The sequence below is a fragment of the Oncorhynchus mykiss genome, chromosome 16 (assembly GCF_013265735.2).
Source record: "Oncorhynchus mykiss isolate Arlee chromosome 16, USDA_OmykA_1.1, whole genome shotgun sequence".
Classification (NCBI taxonomy): domain Eukaryota; kingdom Metazoa; phylum Chordata; class Actinopteri; order Salmoniformes; family Salmonidae; genus Oncorhynchus; species Oncorhynchus mykiss.
In genome coordinates, this window is record NC_048580.1 from 77,757,482 (window position 1) to 77,779,481 (window position 22,000).

A 22,000-nucleotide genomic window follows, 5' to 3' on the forward strand; every position below is an offset into this window, starting at 1 on the left:
AAAAATTACAGGCCTCTCTCATCTTTTTAAGTGGGAGAACTTGCACAATTGGTGGCTGACTAAATACTTTTTTGCCCCACTGTAATGCATGACTTAGCATTCAGTACCTCTATCCATCTCTTTACAGGTGCTACAGAGGCAGAATATTCCAAGAACCTCCACAGCCATCTGACCACCTACCTGCGATCTCTCCACAGCACAGAGAAGTAAGCTCCGCTGGTTGTAATATACTTGACGCACTCCCAGACTTTTATAAAAAACTAACATGTCCACCCCTTGACCTCTAGGTGAGTCTGCTGGGCTGTGGAACTCTAGAGCAGCACATCAACGAACCTGCCACCCTGTCAGCAGACAGTTCCCAGAGGAAGGATGCAACTATCAAGGCTGTAAATGGTCACATTTGGGGGATGACCACCAAATGCAATAAAGTTTTGTATAAACTACTCATGTTTTTATTTTACTTTAATAGGTTACAAAACATAACTTTTTCATGGCCTGTTGGTCTTTTCATTTTTACTAAACGACTAAGATAACTTAAACATCAGACCACAGGCAGAAAACACTGCGAGCTTATGGTTCAAGAAGCTCTCAGAATCAATCAGCACTGAAAAAACGATCTGATGTGATTGGTCAAAATACCAGTTAGTGGAAAGAATATCAGAATTGGGCTGCCTGTCTCAACGCAGCCAGAGTCAAGTGAATATACTATAAGTCAGTTCTAGTGTTTGTAGCAGTTTCTTTGAGTGATAACATACAGTGCCTTGCGAAAGTATTCGGCCCCCTTGAACTTTGCGACCTTTTGCCACATTTCAGGCTTCAAACATAAAGATATAAAACTGTATTTTTTTGTGAAGAATCAACAACAAGTGGGACACAATCATGAAGTGGAACGACATTTATTGGATATTTCAAACTTTTTTAACAAATCAAAAACGGAAAAATTGGGCGTGCAAAATTATTCAGCCCCCTTAAGTGAATACTTTGTAGCACCACCTTTTGCTGCGATTACAGCTGTAAGTCGCTTGGGGTATGTCTCTATCAGTTTTGCACATCGAGAGACTGACATTTTTTCCCATTCCTCCTTGCAAAACAGCTCGAGCTCAGTGAGGTTGGATGGAGAGCATTTGTGAACAGCAGTTTTCAGTTCTTTCCACAGATTCTCGATTGGATTCAGGTCTGGACTTTGACTTGGCCATTCTAACACCTGGATATGTTTATTTTTGAACCATTCCATTGTAGATTTTGCTTTATGTTTTGGATCATTGTCTTGTTGGAAGACAAATCTCCGTCCCAGTCTCAGGTCTTTTGCAGACTCCTTCAGGTTTTCTTCCAGAATGGTCCTGTATTTGGCTCCATCCATCTTCCCATCAATTTTAACCATCTTCCCTGTCCCTGCTGAAGAAAAGCGACCCTCTCTGCACACATCGACAACTGACGAAGCATCGTTACCCATCTCGCCCCTTGCAGAGCAAGGGGGACAACTACTTCAAAGTCTCAGAGAGTGACGTCACCGATTGAAATGCCATTAGCACGCACCCCGCTAACTAGCTAGCCATTTCACATCAGTTACATAACTGATAGGTTACATAACCTATAGGCCTACCCCAGCCAAACCTGGGCCAATTGTGCACCAACCTATGGGGACTCCCAATGTGGTGCAGCCTGGATTCGAACCAGGTACTCCGTTTGTACTGAGATGCGCCACTCAGGAGCCCAATAGTTGCTGTCAATGGCTGGTCTGGAGTTCCTCTGAAATGTACAATTATATTTCACATGATAAGAAAACTACAGTCATGACTTCACAAAAAAATCTATTTACACAGAGAAACGAGGCGATTACGTTCAAGTAGATCGTTTTATTTTCATTTACCTCGTTCTCTATTGCCCATGTGGGTAGCTACTTCCTGAGATTTGATTGATGGAACAATCCAGCCAATGTTTAGGCGAATGTGTTTTTGACAGATGGAAATGATTGATCAGGAGTTAAAGCTCCTGCCCCCAGATCAAATAATTTTTTAAATTGCAAATCTCTTTCTACAAACTTACTAAACTTTCTAAAAAAATGTTTTTGAATCTCTTGGTAACGTGACAATAGTGACAGAACTCCAAGCGTGTGCAGCTTCAAAATCTGCAAGTGTATTTTTGATTAACATCAGAATATTCATGCACGTAAATGGACTTGTAATAATTCTGAAAATAAATTATGCAAAGCTTATTGAATGTATTCAAACGTCAAATGACTTCGTTTTATGACTTTTGTTAAATCTTTCACTCCTCATGATACAAGCTTGAAAAATACAATTACACTCAAATCATAGTTGCAACCACAAATCTAAATATGCGACCAGGAAATTCAAAATACAAAACTCATGTAGTTCTGTCATCATTATAATATAATATTATTATATACCTTCTACGTGGCAGGCTGCTCTCATCTGTCTGCACCATGTGTTCTCCCAAGGGCTCATGTACTCTCCCAAGGGCTCATGTACTCTCCCAAGGGCTCATGTACTCTCCCAAGGGCTCGGTTCTAGTCCCTCTCCTCTTCTCTCTATAGACCAAGTCACTGGTCATATCCTCACATGGTCTCTCCTATCACTGCTATGAGGATGAACCTCTCCTCTTCTCTTCTCTCTCCTATCACTGCTATGAGGATGAACCTCTCCTCTTCTCTTCTCTCTCCTATCACTGCTATGAGGATGGACCTCTCCTCTTCTCTCTATAGACCAAGTCACTCAGCTCCGCCTAATCCTCACATGGTCTCTCCTATCACTGCTATTTGGATGACACTCAACTACTTTTCTCCTTCCCCCTTCTGGCACCCAGGTGGCCTGGCAGAGGTCTCAGCTTGGACGTTGGCCAGCCACCTCAAGGTCAACAAGACGGAGCAACTCTTCCTCCCAGGGAAGACCGGCCCTCTCCAAGACCTCTCCATCACGGTTGACAGCTCCACATTGTCCTCCTCCCAGAGTGCAAAGAACCTTCGTGTGGCCCTGGACAACACCCTGTAGTTCTCTGCAAACATCAAGCCAGTGACCCGATCCTGCAGATTCATTCTCTACGACATCTGTAGAGTACGACCCTACCTCACATAGGAAGAGGAACATCCGTAGAGTACGACCCTACCTCACACAGGAAGAGGAACATCCATAGAGGTCGACCCTACCTCACACAGGAACCAGTCCTGTCTGGACTCCTGCAACTCGCTGTTGGCTTGGCATCCCGCTTGTGCCATCAAAACTCTGCAGATTATCCAGAATGCCGTAGCCCGCCTGGTGTTCAACCTTCCCAAGTTCTTTCATGTCACCCCACTCCTCCGCACTCTCCACTGGCTTCCAGGTAGGTGAACCTTTGCCCCCAGTCTGAGGTTCTGAATGCTCTGGAGCAGGTTTTCATCAAGGACCTCTCGGTACTTTGCTCCATTCATCTTTCCCTTGATCCTGACTAGTCTCCCAGTCTCTGCGCTGAAACACATCCCGACAGCATGATGCTGCCACCACCATGCTTCACCGTAGGGATGGTACCAGGTTTCCTCCAGACGTGACGCTTCGCATTCAGGCCAAATAATTCAATCTTGGTTTCATCAGACCAGAGAATCTTGTTTCTCATGGTCATAGTCCTTTAGGTGCCTTTTGGCAAACACCAAGCGGGCTGTCATGTGCCTTTTACTGAGGAATGGCTTCTGTCAGGTCACTCTACCATAAAGGCCTGATTGGTGGAGTGCTGCAGAGTTGGTTGTCCTTCTGGAAGGTTCTCCCATCTCCACAGAAGATCTCTGTTACCATTGGGTTTTTGGTCACCTCCTTTCTGGTTTTATTTTTAATGATCTAAAAACCTGTTTTCACTTTGTCATTATGGGTTGTTGTGATGTCATTATGGGTTGTTGTGATGTCATTATGGGTTATTGTGATGTCATTATGGGTTGTTGTGATGTCATTATGGGTTATTGTGATGTCATTATGGGTTGTTGTGATGTCATTATGGATTATTGTGATGTCATTATGGGTTATTGTGATTTCATTATGGGTTGTTGTGATGTCATTATGGATTATTGTGATGTCATTATGGGTTATTGTGATGTCATTATGGGTTGTTGTGATGTCATTATGGATTATTGTGATGTCATTATGGGTTATTGTGATGTCATTATGGGTTATTGTGATGTCATTATGGGTTATTGTGTGTAGATTGATGTGAAACAAATATTTTATAATTTTTAGAATAAGGCTGTAATTTAACAAAATGTATAGAAAGTCAAGGGGTCTGAAAACTTTCAGAATGCTCTGTATATAGTAATAATAACATAATATTTAATAAGTTGATGTTTCCAGATCGTGTGTGGCTAGCAGAGTGTACTCCAGTCTATGTCCAGTACTTTGTCAAGTTCTTCATCATCGGAGTGACTGTGTTGGTGGTGGCTGTACCTGAGGGCCTGCCGCTCGCTGTCACCATATCACTGGCCTACTCTGTCAAGGTACGTGAGGATGGGTGTGTATGTTTGGGTAAACGTGTACTTGTTTGTTAGAGATCTGAGAGGGTAGGAATAACAGTAGCAGGTAGCAAGCAATATGTTGGAGCTTCCAAATGGCCAATCACTGACACCATCACTAAGAGCTGTCCAATCAGATCTTCACAGTTATGTAGGGCATATGGGGCAATTTGGGATTGGGCAAACCCACACAACAACATACTTCAGTTTACTATAGTACTATATGTAGAATTCTGAGGTTAACTGTCGTATCCTGTAGAGTCCTTCACACTGTAGAATCCCTCGACGGTGTAGTGCTTCCACTGCCTTCAGAAAGCATTCATACCCCTCACCTCTTCCAATATTTTGTTGTGTTACAGCTGTTCTCTCACCCATCTACACACAATACCCAATAATGACGAAGTGAAAATATGTTTTCAGACTTTTTTGCAAATCTATTGAAAATGAATCGCATTTACATAAGTATTCACACCCCTGAGTCAGTAATTTGTAGAAGCACTTTTGGCAGCGATTACAGATGTGAGTCTTTCTGGGTACGTTTCTAAGAGCTTTCCACACCTGGATGGTGCATGATTTGCACATTATTCTTTAAAAAAATCTTCAAGCTCTGTCAAATTAGTTGTTGATCATTGCTAGGCAACCGTTTTCAGGTCTTACCATAGATTTTCAAGCAGATTTAAGTCTAAACTGTAACTCGTGAACATGCACTGCCTTCTTGGTAAGCAACTCCAGTGTAGATTTGGCCTTGTGTTTTAAATTTTTTTATTTTTTATTTGATTTGACCTTTATTTATATAGGCAAGTCAATTAAAACAAAATCTTATTTACAATGACGGCCTACCCAGGCCAAACCCGGACGACACTGGGCCAATTGTGAGCCGCCCTATTGGACTACCAATCACGGCTGGTTGTGATACAGCCTGGAATCAAACCAGGACCTGTAGTGATGCCTCTATCACTGAGATGCAGTGCCTTAGACCGCTGCGCGTCTCGGGAGCCCTTTTAAAGTCCCTATTCGCCTCATGGTGAAATCCCTGAGCGGTTTCCTTCCTCTCAACTGAGCTAGGAAGGACGTCTATCTTTGTAGTGACTGGGTGTATTGATACACCATCCAAAGTGTAATAATAACTTCACCATGCTCAAAGGGATATTCAATGTCTGCTACTTTATTTTCACCCATCTACCAATTGGTGCCATCCTTTTCGAGGCATTGGTAAACCTCCATGGTATTTGTGGTCTGTGTTTTAAATTCACTGATTGACTGAGGGACTTTACAGATAATTGTATGTGTGGGGTACAGAGATGAGAAAGTAATTCAAAAATCATGTTAAACTATTAGAGTCAGTTAGTTATGTGACTTGTTACACACATTTTTACTCCGGAACTTATTTAGGATTGCCAACACAAAGGGGTTGAATACTTTTTGACTCAATACATTTCAGCGTTTGATTTTTTTATTCATTAGTAAAAAATTTGAAAAACATAATTCCACTTTATCATTATGGGGTATTGTGTGTAGGCTAGTGACACAAAACAAATAATTGAATCCATTTTGAATTCAGGCTGTAACCCAACAAAATGTGGCGTCCATTTTAAATTCAGGTTGTAGTGTGGAATAACAATACTATCTGAAAGCAATGTACTATATAATGTTGTTGTATATTGTCGAATTCTACACACCAGTATCTCTCATTGTACCCCCTCAACCGCCGTGAAAATGTCTTTAAAAAAACAAAACAATTACCAGTATTTTCATCTGTTTCACGCCGTTTGTACAAAACCAAAAGTAAAAGATGCAAAAACTAAACTTAAGCATAGAAATAGAGCACATAGAACATATCTACCGCTTCTTAGACTGGCTTTCAATGAGAATGACAGATCTATGTACATTTGGTCGGAACACCCAAAAAGTTATATTGCAGCTTTCAGTGTATTTCCATTGTGGTCTTAGTTCAAACATGTTGAACATTTACAGGTAACCCACATGAAAAAATACTCTAGAATAATATTGCCTAAATACTGTAGTATTACTATATTTACAGTGCATTCAGAAAGTATTCAGACCCCTTGACCTTTTCCACATTTTGTTATTATTACAACCTTATTCTAAAATGTATTAAATGACTTTTTTCCCCTTCATGAATCTACACACAATACCCTATAATGACAAAGCAATAACAGGTTACAGAGATTTATTACAAATTAAAAACTGAAATATCACATTTACAAGTATTCAGACCCTTTACTCAGTACTTTGTTGAAGGCCTTTATGGTAGAGTGGCCAGACGGAAGCCGCTCCTCAGTAAAAGGCACATGACAGCCCGATTGGAGTTTGCCAAAAGGCACCTAAAGAATTTTTTCACCTTTTTTTTAACTAGGCAAGTCAGTTAAGAACAAATTCTTATTTTCAATGACGGCCTAGGAACAGTGGGTTAACTGCCTGTTCAGGGGCAGAACAACAGATTTGTACCTTGTCAACTCGGGGGTTTGAACTTGCAGCCTTCCGGTTACTAGTCCAACGCTCTAACCACTAGACTACCCTGTCGGCTGTACCCAAAATTACAACCAACTAATTGCAGCAGTGCTGCAAAAAATGGAAGAGGGAAAGGGGGAAAAAGTAAGGAACTTGTCTGTCGGCCCTGCATTAAAGACCAAAATTGGTTGAATAAAATTGTGCTAAGTAAAAAAGTATACCACTTTCATTTAAGGACCAGTAAATCGACAGTCGTGTCAAAGTCGTTGGGAGAGATTTCTGACGTACTAATTCCATGGCACGTGTTTTATGAAGTGATACGCAAAACGACGCCGGATTCAAAACATAGAATTATTCTATTTAAATGATCACACACAATTCTTGCAACCAATATAATGTTATTTATATGTGGGGATACAACCTTCCCAGCTCTGCAGATTTTGCTGCAAGGAGGCAGAGTCATTAGATCATCTATTTTGATAGCGTCCATATGTAGCTTGTTTTTGGTCGGAGGTTCAGGAATGGCTGAAGAATTGCAACATTTACCTGAAGCTAACCCTGCAGATAGCACAACTGGGTGATTTGAAAAATCATAGTGAATCGATCAATAATTGAATAATACTTTTAGCAATTTTTTTTTTTTACAATCTGTGGAAACAACGAGAATAGAAAGGTTCAGAACTTTTGTGAAACATCACAGCACAGTTGAAAAATACATGACAAATAGAAATTCAATCAATATAGATGGTGTTGAGAGATAGATGGGAGGGGTTGAGTGGAGCTGAAGGTTGGGACTGGGATGGTGTAGAGATAGATGGGAGGGGTTGAGTGGAGCTGAAGATTGGGACTGGGATGGTGTAGAGATAGATGGGAGGGGTTGAATGGAGCTGAAGGTTGGGACTGGATGGTGTAGAAATAAATGGGAGGGGTTGAATGGAGCTGAAGGATGGGACTGGATGGTGTTCAGAGATAGATGGGAGGGGTTGAATGGAGCTGAAGGATGGGACTGGATGGTGTTCAGAGATAGATGGGAGGGGTTGAGGGGAGCTGAAGGTTGGGACTGGATGGTGTAAGAGATAGATGGGAGGGGTTTAATGGAGCTGAAGGTTGGGACTGGATGGTGTAGAGATAGATGGGAGGGGTTGAGGGGAGCTGAAGGTTGGGACTGGATGGTGTTCAGAGATAGATGGGAGGGGTTGAATGAAGCTGAAGGATGGGACTGGATGGTGTTCAGAGATAGATTTTAGGGGAGCTGAAGGTTGGGACTAATAATAACAAATAACAACAAGATAACTAATGTAATAATAATGTCCATAAAACGTCTATGGGTTAAGAACTTTTGTGAAAGAGCCCAGTTTAAAACATCAGTAATAGATGAGAGAGGTTGAGGGTAGAGGAAGGACATCAGTAATAGATGGTTGAGGGTAGAGGAAGGACATCAGTAATAGATGAGAGAGGTTGAGGGTAGAGGAAGGACATCAGTAGTAGATGGGAGAGGTTGAGGGTAGAGGAAGGACATCAGTAATAGATGAGAGAGGTTGAGGGTAGAGGAAGGACATCAGTAATAGATGAGAGGTTGAGGGTAGAGGAAGGACATCAGTAATAGATGGGAGAGGTTGAGGGTAGAGGAAGGACATCAGTAATAGATGGGAGAGGTTGAGGGTAGAGGAAGGACATCAGTAATAGATGGGAGAGGTTGAGGGTAGAGGAAGGACATCAGTAATAGATGGGAGAGGTTGAGGGTAGAGGAAGGACATCAGTAATAGATGGGAGAGGTTGAGGAAGGACAGGAGTAAAAACAAACAAAATATAACTATTGTAAAATAGACTGTGTCCATAAAATGGAAATAGTACGTAGAAGCTGGAAGTAGAACCAAAGTTTACAGAAACTTTTCAACCACTCCACAAATTCTTGTTAACAACCTATGGTTTTGGCAAGTCGGTTAGGACATCTAGTTTGTGCATGACACAAGTAATTTTTCCAACAATTGTTTACAGACAGCTTATTTCACTGTATCACAATTCCAGTGGGTCAGACGTTTACATTCACTAAGTTGACTGTGCCTTTAAACAGCTTGGAAAATTCCAGAAAATGATCTCATGGCTTTAGAAGCTACTGAAAGGCTAATTGACATCATTTGAGTCAATTGGAGGTGTACCTGTGGATGTATTTCAAGGTCTACCTTCAAACTCAGTGCCTTTTGGCTTGACATCATGGGAAAATCAAAATAAATCAGCCAAGACCTCAGAAAAAAAATTGTGGACCTCCACAAGTCTGGTTCATCCTTGGGAGCAATTTCCAAACGCCTGAAGGTACCACGTTGATCTGTACAAACAATAGTACGCAAGTATAAACACCATGGGACCACGCAGCCGTCACACCGCTCAGGAAGGTGACGTGTTCTGTCTCCTAGAGATGAACGTATTTTGGTGCGAAATGTGCAAATCAATCCCAGAACAACAGCTAAGGACCTTGTGAAGATGCTGGAGGAAACATGTACAAAAGTATCTACAGTGCCTTAAACTTTGCGACCTTTTGCCACATTTCAGGCTTCAAACATAAAGATATAAAACTGTATTGTTTTGTGAAGAATCAACAACAAGTGGGACACAATCATGAAGTGGAACGACATTTATTGGATATTTCAAACTTTTTTTTAAAATCAAAAACTGAAAAATTGGGCGTGCAAAATTATTCAGCCCCCTTAAGTTAAGACTTTGTAGAGCCACCTTTTGCTGCGATTACAGCTGTAAGTCGCTTGGGGTATGTCTCTATCAGTTTTGCACATCGAGAGACTGACATTTTTTCCCATTCCTTCTTGCAAAACAGCTCGAGCTCAGTGAGGTTGGATGGAGAGCATTTGTGAACAGCAGTTTTCAGTTCTTTCCACAGATTGTCGATTGGATTCAGGTCTGGACTTTGACTTGGCCATTCTAACACCTGGATATGTTTATTTTTGAACCATTCCATTGTAGATTTTGCTTTATGTTTTGGATCATTGTCTTGTTGGAAGACAAATCTCCGTCCCAGTCTCAGGTCTTTTGCAGACTCCATCAGGTTTTCTTCCAGAATGGTCCTGTATTTGGCTCCATCCATCTTCCCATCAATTTTAACCATCTTCCCTGTCCCTGCTGAAGAAAAGCAGGCCCAAACCATGATGCTGCCACCACCATGTTTGACAGTGGGGATGGTGTGTTCAGGGTGATGAGCTGTGTTGCTTTTACGCCAAACATAACGTTTTGCATTGTTGCCAAAAAGTTAAATTTTGGTTTCATCTGACCAGAGCACCTTCTTCCACATGTTTGGTGTGTCTCCCAGGTGGCTTGTGGCAAACTTTAAACGACACTTTTTATGGATATCTTTAATAAATGGCTTTCTTCTTGCCACTCTTCCATAAAGGCCAGATTTGTGCAATATACGACTGATTGTTGTCCTATGGACAGAGTCTCCCACCTCAGCTGTAGATCTCTGCAGTTCATCCAGAGTGATCATGGGCCTCTTGGCTGCATCTCTGATTAGTCTTCTCCTTGTATGAGCTGAAAGTTTAGAGGGACGGCCAGGTCTTGGTAGATTTGCAGTGGTCTGATACTCCTTCCATTTCAATGTTATCGCTTGCACAGTGCTCCTTGGGATGTTTAAAGCTTGGGAAATCTTTTTGTATCCAAATCCGGCTTTAAACTTCTTCACAACAGTATCTCAGACCTGCCTGGCGTGTTCCTTGTTCTTCATGATGCTCTCTGCGCTTTTGACGGACCTCTGAGACTATCACAGTGCAGGTGCATTTATACGGAGACTTGATTACACACAGGTGAATTGTATTTATCATCATTAGTCATTTAGGTCAACATTGGAACATTCAGAGATCCTCACTGAACTTCTGGAGAGAGTTTGCTGCACTGAAAGTAAAGGGGCTGAATAATTTTGCACGCCCAATTTTTCAGTTTTAGATTTGTTAAAAAAGTTTAAAATATCCAATAAATGTCGTTCCACTTCATGATTGTGTCCTACTTGTTGTTGATTCTTCACAAAAAAATGCAGTTGTATATCTTTATGTTTGAAGCCTGAAATGTGGCAAAAGGTCGCAAAGTTCAAGGGGGCCGAATACTTTCGCAAGGCACTGTATATCCACAGTAAAACGAGTCCTATATCGACATAACCTGAAAGGCCGCTCAGCAAGGAAGAGGACATGTTGTGGGGGTGCTTTGCTGCAGGAGGGACTGGTGCACTTCACAAAATAAATGGCATCATGAGAAGGAAAATGTTGTGGATATATTGAAGCAGCATCTCAAGACAGGAAGTTAAAGCTTAGTTGCAAATGGGTCTTCCAAATGGACAATTACCCCAAGCATACTTCCAAAGTTGTGGCAAAATGGCTTAAGGACATCAAAGTCAAGGTATTGGAGTGGCCATCACAAAGACCTAAATCCTATAGAAAATTTGTGGGCAGAATGTGTGAGCAAGGAGGCCTACAAACCTGACTCAATTACACCAGCTCTGTCAAGAGGAATGGGCCCCAAAAAATGTTGTATTTATTTATTTCACCTTTATTTAACCAGGTAGGCTAGTTGAGAACAAGTTCTCATTTACAACTGCGACCTGGCCAAGATAAAGCATAGCAGTGTGAACAGACAACACAGAGTTACACATGGAGTAAACAATTAACAAGTCAATAACAAAGTAGAAAAAAAGAGAGTCTATATACATTGTGTGCAAAAGGCATGAGGAGGTAGGCGAATAATTACAATTTTGCTGATTAACACTGGAGTGATAAATGGTCATGTACAGGTTGGTGTGCAAAAGAGCAGAAAAGTAAAATAAATATAAACAGTATGGGGATGAGGTAGGTAAAAATGGGTGGGCTATTTACCGATAGACTATGTACAGCTGCAGCGATCGGTTTGCTGCTCAGATAGCAGATGTTTGAAGTTGGTGAGGGAGATAAAAGTCTCCAACTTCAGCGATTTTTGCAATTCGTTCCAGTCACAGGCAGCAGAGAACTGGAACGAAAGGCGGCCAAATTAGGTGTTGGAGCGCGTGCTACGGGTGGGTGTTGCCATCGTGACCAGTGAACTGAGATAAGGCGGAGCTTTACCTAGCATGGACTTGTAGATGACCTGGAGCCAGTGGGTCTGGCGACGAATATGTAGCGAGGGCCAGCCGACTAGAGCATACAGGTCGCAGTGGTGGGTGGTATAAGGTGCTTTAGTAACAAAACGGATGGCACTGTGATAAACTGCATCCAGTTTGCTGAGTAGAGTATTGGAAGCTATTTTGTAGATGACATCGCCGAAGTCGAGGATCGGTAGGATAGTCAGTTTTACTAGGGTAAGTTTGGCGACGTGAGTGAAGGAGGCTTTGTTGCGGAATAGAAAGCCGACTCTAGATTTGATTTTAGATTGGAGATGTTTGATATGAGTCTGGAAGGAGAGTTTACAGTCTAGCCAGACACCTAGGTACTTATAGATGTCCACATATTCTAGGTCGGAACAATCCAGGGTGGTGATGCTAGTCGGGCGTGTGGGTGTAGGCAGCGAACGGTTGAAAAGCATGCATTTGGTTTTACTAGCGTTTAAGAGCAGTTGGAGGCCACGGAGGGAGTGTTGTATGGCATTGAAGCTCGTTTGGAGGTTAGATAGCACAGTGTCCAAGGAAGGGCCGGAAGTATACAGAATGGTGTCGTCTGCGTAGAGGTGGATCAGGGAATCACCCGTAGCAAGTGCAACATCATTGATATATACAGAGAAAAGAGTCGGCCCGAGAATTGAACCCTGTGGCACCCCCAGAGAGACTTCCAGAGGACCGGATAACATGCCCTCTGATTTGACACACTGAACTCTGTCTGCAAAGTAGTTGGTGAACCAGGCAAGGCAGTCATTAGAAAAACCGAGGCTACTGAGTCTGCCGATAAGAATATGGTGATTGACAGAGTCGAAAGCCTTGGCCAGGTCGATGAAGATGGCTGCACAGTAGAATTCGAGATGGTCAGTGACCTGTTTGTTGACTTGGCTTTCGAAGACCTTAGATAGATAGGCAGGGCAGGATGGATATAGGTCTGTAACAGTTTGGGTCCAGGGTGTCTCCCCCTTTGAAGAGGGGGATGACTGCGGCAGCTTTCCAATCCTTGGGGATCTCAGACGATATGAAAGAGAGGTTGAACAGGCTGGTAATAGGGGTTGCGACAATGGCGGCGGATAGTTTCAGAAATAGAGGGTCCAGATTGTCAAGCCCAGCTGATTTGTTTTGCAGCTCTTTCAGAACATCTGCTATCTGGATTTGGGTAAAGGAGAACCTGGAGAGGCTTGGGCGAGTAGCTGCGGGGGGTGGGGGGGAGGTGGAGCTGTTGGCCGAGGTTGGAGTAGCCAGGAGGAAGGCATGGCCAGCCGTTGAGAAATGCTTGTTGAAGTTTTCGATAATCATGAATTTATCGGTGGTGACCGTGTTACCTAGCCTCAGTGCAGTGGGCAGCTGGGAGGAGGTGCTCTTGTTCTCCATGGACTTTACAGTGTCCCAGAACTTTTTGGAGTTAGAGCTACAGGATGCAAATTTCTGCCTGAAGAAGCTGGCCTTTGCTTTCCTGACTGACTGCGTGTATTGGTTCCTGACTTCCCTGAACAGTTGCATATCGCGGAGACTATTCGATGCAGTCCGCCACAGGATGTTTTTGTGCTGGTCGAGGGCAGTCAGGTCTGGGGTGAACCAAGGGCTATATCTGTTCTTAGTTCTGCATTTTTTGAATGGAGCATGCTTATCTAAAATGGTGAGGAAGTTACTTTTAAAGAATGACCAGGCATCCTCGACTGACGGGATGAGGTCAATATCCTTCCAGGATACTCGGGCCAGGTCGATTAGAAAGGCCTGCTCGCAGAAGTGTTTTAGGGAGCGTTTGACAGTGATGAGCGGATACAGGCAATGAGGCAGTGATCGCTGAGATCCTGGTTGAAGACAGCGGAGGTGTATTTGGAGGGCCAGTTGGTCAGGATGACATCTATGAGGGTGCCCTTGTTTACAGATTTAGGGTTGTACCTGGTGGGTTCCTTGGTGATTTGTGTGAGATTGAGGGCATCTAGCTTAGATTGTAGGACTGCCGGGGTGTTATGCATATCCCAGTTTAGGTCACCTAACAAAACAAACTCTGAAGCTAGATGGGGGGCAATCAATTCACAAATGGTGTCCAGGGCACAGTTGGGAGCTGAGGGGGGTCGGTAGCAGGCGGCAGCAGTGAGAGACTTGTTTCTGGAGAGATTAATTTTTAAAATTAGAAGTTCGAACTGTTTGGGTATGGACCTGGAAAGTATGACATTACTTTGCAGGCTATCTCTGCAGGAGACTGCAACTCCTCCCCCTTTGGCAGTTCTATCTTGACGGAAAATGTTATAGTTGGGTGTGGAAATCTCAGAATTTTTGGTGGCCTTCCTAAGCCAGGATTCAGACACAGCAAGGACATCAGGGTTGGCAGAGTGTGCTAAAGCAGTGAGTAAAACAAACTTAGGGAGGAGGCTTCTGATGTTTACATGCATGAAACCAAGGCTTTTTCAATCACAGAAGTCAACAAATGAGGGTGCCTGGAGACATGCAGTGCCTGGGTTTACCTCCACATCACCCGCGGAACAGAGGAGGAGTAGGATGAGGGTGCGACTAAAGACTATCAAAACTGGTCGCCTAGAGCGTTGGGGACAAAGAATAAAAGGAGCAGATTTCTGGGCAAGGTAGAGTATATTCAGGGCATAATGCGCAGACAGGGGTATGGTGGGGTGCGGGTACAGCGGAGGTAAGCCCAGGCACTGGGTGATGATAAGAGAGGTTGTATCTCTGGACATGCTGGTTGTAATGGGTGAGGTCATCGCATGTGTGGGAGGTGGGACAAAGGAGGTATCAGAGGTATGAAGAGTGGAACTAGGGGGTCTATTGTAAACTAAAACAATGATAACTAACCTGAACAACAGTATACAAGGCATATTGACATTTGAGAGAGACATACAGCGAGGCATAAAGTAATCACAGGTGTTGATTGGGAGAGCTAGCTAAAACAGCAGGAGAGACAACAACAGCTAATCAGCTAGCACAACAACAGCAGGTAAAATTCACCCATCTTATTGTGGAAAGCTTGTGGAAGGCTACCCGGAACATTTGCCCCAAGTTAAACAATTTAAAGGCAATGCTACCAAATACTAATTGAGTGAATGTAAACTTCTGACACACTCTGAATGTGATGAAAGAAATAAAAGCTGAAATAAATCATTCTCACTGCGATTATACTGACATTTCACATTCTTAAAATAAAGTGGTGATCCTAACTGACCTAAGACAGGGAATTTTTACTATGATTAAATGTCAGGAATTGTGAAAAACCGAGTTTAAATAGATTTGGCTGAGGTGTATGTAAACTTCCGACTTCAACTGTATGTGTGTATATGTATGTATGATATTTGCAAAAAATATATGGGGGATTGGAAGTGATGCAGACAATTACATTGATGGAAGCTACAATCTATCTGCAGTATTAAAGCTGATCTATCCTCTAAAACAAAGGCCTTTAAAGGACTCTCAGACCAGGAGAAACAAGATTCTCTGGTCTGATGAAACCAAGATTGAACTCGGCAGGGACTGGGAGACTAGTCAGGATCGAGGCAAAGATGAACAGAGCAAAGTACAGAGAGATCCTTGATGAAAATCTGCCCCAGACCACTCAGGACCTCAGAGTGGGGAGAAGGTTCACCTTCCAACAGGACAACAGCCCTAAACACACAGCCAAGAAGCAGGAGTTGCTTCGGGGAAAGTCTATTGAATGTCCTTGAGTGCCCAGCCAGAGCCCGGACTTGATCCCAATCGAACATCTCTGAAGATAACTGAAAATAGCTGTGCAGTGATGCTCCCCATCCAACCTGACAGAGCTTGAGAGGATCTGCTTTAAAGAATGGGAGAAACTCCCCAAATACAGGTGTGCGAAGTTTGTAGCGTCATACCCAAGAAGACTCAAGACTGTAATTGCTGCCAAAGGTGCTGAACAAGGTCCTGAGTAAAGGGTCTGAATACTTATGGAAAAAAAAGGACATTTCAGCTTTTTATTTGTAATAACTTTGCTAAAATCTCTAAAAACCTGTTTTTGCTTTGTCATTTTGGGGTATTGTGTGTAGATAGAAGGGAAAAAAACAATGTAATTAATTTTAGAATTAGGCTGTAACGTAACAAAATGTGTGAAAAGTCAAGGGGTCTGAATAATCTCTGAATGCACTGTATAAAAAAATATATATTTTAGAAATACAAATGACAGTCACCTTATTGGAGGGCGCTGCCAATAAACTGCCTGGACATAATGAACATCTTGAAGATTGTCACACGAATAAACTCACTGACGGTCAAACTCAACACGTATCATACAGAACCATCGACCCCAAATATTTCTTCAAGACAGCATGGCCACAAAATGGTTGCTCACAGGAATAAACCAACAGCAACAACGCTGTACAGCCTAAACATACATTTCCTTCATGTCCTCCCTTAGTAAGGGTGATAAGGGAAAAAATAACAAACTTTTTTTAATTTATCCGTTATTTTACCAGGTAAGTTGACTGAGAACACAGTCTCATTTGCTGCAACGACCTGGGGAATAGTTACAGGGGAGAGGAGGGGGATGAATGAGCCAATTGTAAACTGGGGATTATTAGGTGAATTATTAGGTTAATTAATATTGTGTAACTGATAAAGATAAAGAGACACATGGTGTATAGGCTGTGTGGTGTCGATGCTGTTGGTTTATTACTGTGAGCAACCATTTTGTGGCCATGCTGGAGAAATGTGGGGGGGTCTAAGGTGATGTTGAGAGGGGGGGTCTAAGGTGATGTTGAGAGGGGGGGTCTAAGGTGATGTTGAGAGGGGGGGTCTAAGGTGATGTTGAGAGGGGGGGTCTAAGGTGATGTTGAGGGGGGGGGTCTAAGGTGACGTTGAGAAGGGGGGGGGTCGAAGGTGATGTTGAGAGGGGGGGGTCTAAGGTGATGTTGAGAGGGGGAGGGTCTAAGGTGATGTTGAGAGGGGGGTCTTAGGTGACGTTGAGAGGGGGTCTAAGGTGACGTTGAGAGGGGGGGTCTAAGGTGACGTTGAGAGGGGGGGGTCTAAAGTGACGTTGAGGGGGGGGGTCTAAGGTGACGTTGAGAGGGGGGGGTCTAAGGGGGGGTTCTAAAGTGACGAATGGGATTGTTTTGAAGATGGTCATACTATGAATTATTTAGCTATTTGATTTAGACTTGTAGGACCCCTTTACGTGTAAAACTAAATCATAAGAAACAAGGTTCTGAAGTGTTTGTCCTATATCCAGGAGCTATAAGAAAACTCATGAAACACTTTCATTTTTACACGTATTTAACCGCTTTTTAGGGTAGGAACAAAACTACCTTTATACTTCCATTTGTTTTTTAAAACCTGGTTCTGTTTTTGAAAATGATTTTACTTAGATTGATCTGTCTAACCTTTAGATGTTACAATTGTACTTAAAAAAATATTTTAAAATATTTAAAAAATTCTAAGGTGTTAGGTCCGTTGCATTGCTCAGAGCTGTTGACCCAACTGGTAGTTTTACCATTTTAGCTAACCCTAGTCGGCAGGTGTTCCTCCCTCCTCTCTCCTCCTGTAGAAAATGATGAAGGATAATAACCTGGTTCGCCACCTGGATGCGTGTGAGACGATGGGGAACGCTACGGCCATCTGCTCCGACAAGACCGGCACTCTGACCACCAACCGTATGACTGTCGTACAGACCTTCCTAGGTAACGCACGCACGCACGCACGCACGCACGCACACACACACACACACACACACACACACACACACACACACACACACACACACACACACACACACACACACACACACACACACACACACACACACACACAGTGTCCCAGTAGTAAAGTGTGTCTTGTGTGTTTGTAGGTGACCAGCACCACCGGTCAGTTCCGGAACCAGAACAGGTCAACCCCAAGACTCTAGAACTACTGGTCAACGCCATCGCTATCAACAGTGCCTACACATCCAAGATCATGGTGCAGAGAGGGACGGGGGGTGGAAGGGAGGAGATAGGGACAGACTGACACTGAGACTGAGAGACAGAGACAGAGAAAAAGACAAGAGACTGACATCAACAATGAGCGACAGAGACAGAGAAATAGACAAGAGACTGACACCAACACTGAGACTGAGAGACAGAGACAGAGAAAAAGACAAGAGACTGACACCAACACTGAGACTGAGAGACAGAGACAGAGAAATAGACAAGAGACTGACACCAACACTGAGACTTAGTGACAGAGACAGAGAAATAGACAAGAGACTGACACCAACACTGAGAGACAGAGAAATAGACAAGAGACTGACACCAACACTGAGAGACAGAGAAATAGACAAGAGACTGACACCAACACTGAGCGACAGAGACAGAGAAATAGACAAGAGACTGACACCAACACTGAGACTGAGAGACATAGACAGAGAAATAGACAAGAGACTGACACCAACACTGAGACTGACAGACGGAGAAATAGACAAGAGACTGACACTATCAATCAATCAATCAATCAATCAAATTTATTTTATATAGCCCTTCGTACATCAGCTGATATCTCAAAGTGCTGTACAGAAACCCAGCCTAAAACCCCAAACAGCAAGCAATGCAGGTGAAGAAGCACGGTGGCTAGGAAAAACTCCCTAGAAAGGCCAAAACCTAGGAAGAAACCTAGAGAGGAACCAGGCTATGTGGGGTGGCCAGTCCTCTTCTGGCTGTGCCGGGTGGAGATTATAACAAAACATGGTCAAGATGTTCAAATGTTCATAAATGACCAGCATGGTCGAATAATAATAAGGCAGAATAGTTGAAACTGGAGCAGCAGCACAGTCAGGTGGACTGGGGACAGCAAGGAGTCATCATGTCAGGTATTCCTGGGGCATGGTCCTAGGGCTCAGGTCCTCCGAGAGAGAGAAAGAAAGAGAGAATTAGAGAGAGCATATGTGGGATGGCCAGTCCTCTTCTGGCTGTGCCGGGTGGAGATTATAACAGAACATGGCCAAGATGTTCAAATGTTCATAAATGATCAGCATGGTCGAATAATAATAAGGCAGAACAGTTGAAACTGGAGCAGCAGCACAGCCAGGTGGACTGGGAACAGCAAGGAGTCATCATGTCAGGTAGTCCTGGGGCATGGTCCTAGGGCTCAGGTCCTCCGAGAGAGAGAAAGAGAGAAGGAGAGAATTAGAGAACGCACACTTAGATTCACACAGGACACTAACACTGAGTAACAGAGACAGAGAAAAAGACAAGAGACTGACACCAACACTGAGACTGAGAGACAGAGACAGAGAAAAAGACAAGAGACTGACACCAACACTGAGACTGAGATACAGAGAAATAGACAAGAGACTGACACCAACACTGAGACTGACAGACGGAGAGATAGACAAGAGACTGACACAAACACTGAGACTGAGTGACAGAGACAGAGAAATAGACAAGAGACTGACACCAACACTGAGAGACAAAGAAATAGACAAGATACTGACACCAACACTGAGAGACAGAGAAATAGACAAGAGACTGACACCAACACTGAGACTGAGAGACAGAGACAGAGAAATAGAGAAGAGACTGACATCAACACTGAGACTGAGAGACAGAGAAATAGACAAGAGACTGACACCAACACTGTGAGACAGAGAAATAGACAAGAGACTGACACCAACACTGAGACTGACAGATGGAGAAATAGACAAGAGACTGACACCAACACTGAGACTGAGTGACAGAGACAGAGAAATAGACAAGAGACTGACACCAACACTGAAAGACAGAGAAATAGACAAGAGACTGACACCAACACTGAGACTGAGAAATAGACAAGAGACTGACACCAACACTGAGACTGAGAGACAGAGACTGGGAAAAAGACAAGATACTGAGACTGAGTGACAGCGAAATAGACAAGAGACTGACACCAACACTGAGACTGACAGATGGAGAAATAGACAAGAGACTGACACAAACACTGAGACTGACAGACAGAGAAATAGACAAGAGACTGACACCAACACTGAGACTGAGAGACAGAGAAAAATACAAGAGACTGACACCAACACTGAGACTGGCAGATGGAGAAATAGACAAGAGACTGACACCAACACTGAGACTGAGTGACAGAGAAATAGACAAGAGACTGACACCAACACTGAGAGACAGAGAAATAGACAAGAGACTGACACCAACACTGAGACTGAGAGACAGAGACAGAGAAAAAGACAAGAGACTGACACCAACACTGAGAGACAGAGAAATAGACAAGAGACTGAAACTAACAATGAGACTGACAGAAGAAGAAATAGACAAGAGACTGACACTAACACTGAGACTGAGTGACAGAGACAGAGAAAAAGACAAGAGACTGACACGAACACTGAGACTGAGAGACAGAGACAGAGAAATAGACAAGAGACTGACACCAACACTGAGACTGAGAGACAGAGACAGAGAAATAGACAAGAGACTGACACCAACACTGAGACAGAGAAATAGACAAGAGACTGACACCAACACTGAGAGTGACAGAGACAGAGAAATAGACAAGAGACTGACACCAACACTGAGAGACAGAGAAATAGACAAGAGACTGACACCAACACTGAGACTGACAGATGGAGAAATAGACAAGAGACTGACACCAACACTGAGACTGAGTGACAGAGACAGAGAAATAGACAAGAGACCGACACCAACACTGAGAGACAGAGAAATAGACAAGAGACTGACACCAACACTGAGACTGAGAAATAGACAAGAGACTGACACCAACACTGAGACTGAGAGACAGAGACTGGGAAAAAGACAAGATACTGACACCAACACTGAGACTGAGTGACAGCGAAATAGACAAGAGACTGACACCAACACTGAGACTGACAGATGGAGAAATAGACAAGAGACTGATACAAACACTGAGACTGACAGACAGAGAAATAGACAAGAGACTGACACCAACACTGAGACTGAGAGACAGAGAAAAATACAAGAGACTGACACCAACACTGAGACTGGCAGATGGAGAAATAGACAAGAGACTGACACCAACACTGAGAGACAGAGAAATAGACAATAGACTGACACCAACACTGAGACTGAGAGACAGAGACAGAGAAAAAGACAAGAGACTGACACCAACACTGAGAGACAGAGAAATAGACAAGAGACTGAAACTGAGACTGACAGAAGAAGAAATAGACAAGAGACTGACACTAACACTGAGACTGAGTGACAGAGACAGAGAAAAAGACAAGAGACTGACACCAACACTGAGACTGAGAGACAGAGACAGAGAAAAAGACAAGAGACTGACACCAACACTGAGACTGAGAGACAGAGACAGAGAAATAGACAAGAGACTGACACTAACACTGAGACTGACAGACGGAGAAATAGACAAGAGACTGACACTACCACTGCGACTGAGTGACAGAGACAGAGAAAAATACAAGAGACTGACACCAACACCGAGACTGAGAGACAGAGACAGAGAAAAAGACAAGAGACTGACACCAACACTGAGAGACAGAGACAGAGAAATAGACAAGAGACTGACACCAACACTGAGACTGAGAGACAGAGACAGAGAAATAGACAAGAGACTGACACCAACACTGAGACAGAGACATAGACAAGAGACTGACACCAACACTGAGAGTGACAGAGACAGAGAAATAGACAAGAGACTGACACCAACACTGAGAGACAGAGAAATAGACAAGAGACTGACACCAACACTGAGAGACAGAGAAATAGACAACAGACTGACACCAACACTGAGAGACAGAGAAATAGACAAGAGACTGACACCAACACTGAGAGAGAGAAATAGACAAGAGACTGACACCAACACTGAGACAGAGACAGATAAATAGACAAGAAACTGACACCAACACTGAGAGACAGAGAAATAGACAAGAGACTGACAACAACACTGAGACTGACAGATGGAGAAATAGACAAGAGACTGACACCAACACT

General features: G+C 43.3%; 1 protein-coding gene and 1 long non-coding RNA gene across 3 annotated transcripts in view; both read left to right on the forward strand.

The window, feature by feature from the left end:
• The window catches only part of LOC110519365, a 4,181-nt gene extending 3,259 nt beyond the window's left edge, over positions 1–922 (forward strand). The window contains exons 3-4 of the long non-coding RNA XR_002472824.2: positions 128–206; positions 288–922. This is a non-coding gene — a long non-coding RNA (uncharacterized LOC110519365). The remainder of the gene's footprint in view (positions 1–127; positions 207–287) is intronic.
• Positions 1–22,000, forward strand: part of LOC110515266 (plasma membrane calcium-transporting ATPase 3-like) — a 174,949-nt gene that overhangs the window by 99,871 nt on the left and 53,078 nt on the right. For both annotated transcript variants that reach the window (XM_036947843.1, XM_036947844.1), the window contains exons 11-13: positions 4,332–4,474; positions 17,590–17,722; positions 17,890–17,999. In XM_036947843.1, coding sequence (XP_036803738.1) covers positions 4,332–4,474; positions 17,590–17,722; positions 17,890–17,999 — 386 coding nt within the window. The remainder of the gene's footprint in view (positions 1–4,331; positions 4,475–17,589; positions 17,723–17,889; positions 18,000–22,000) is intronic.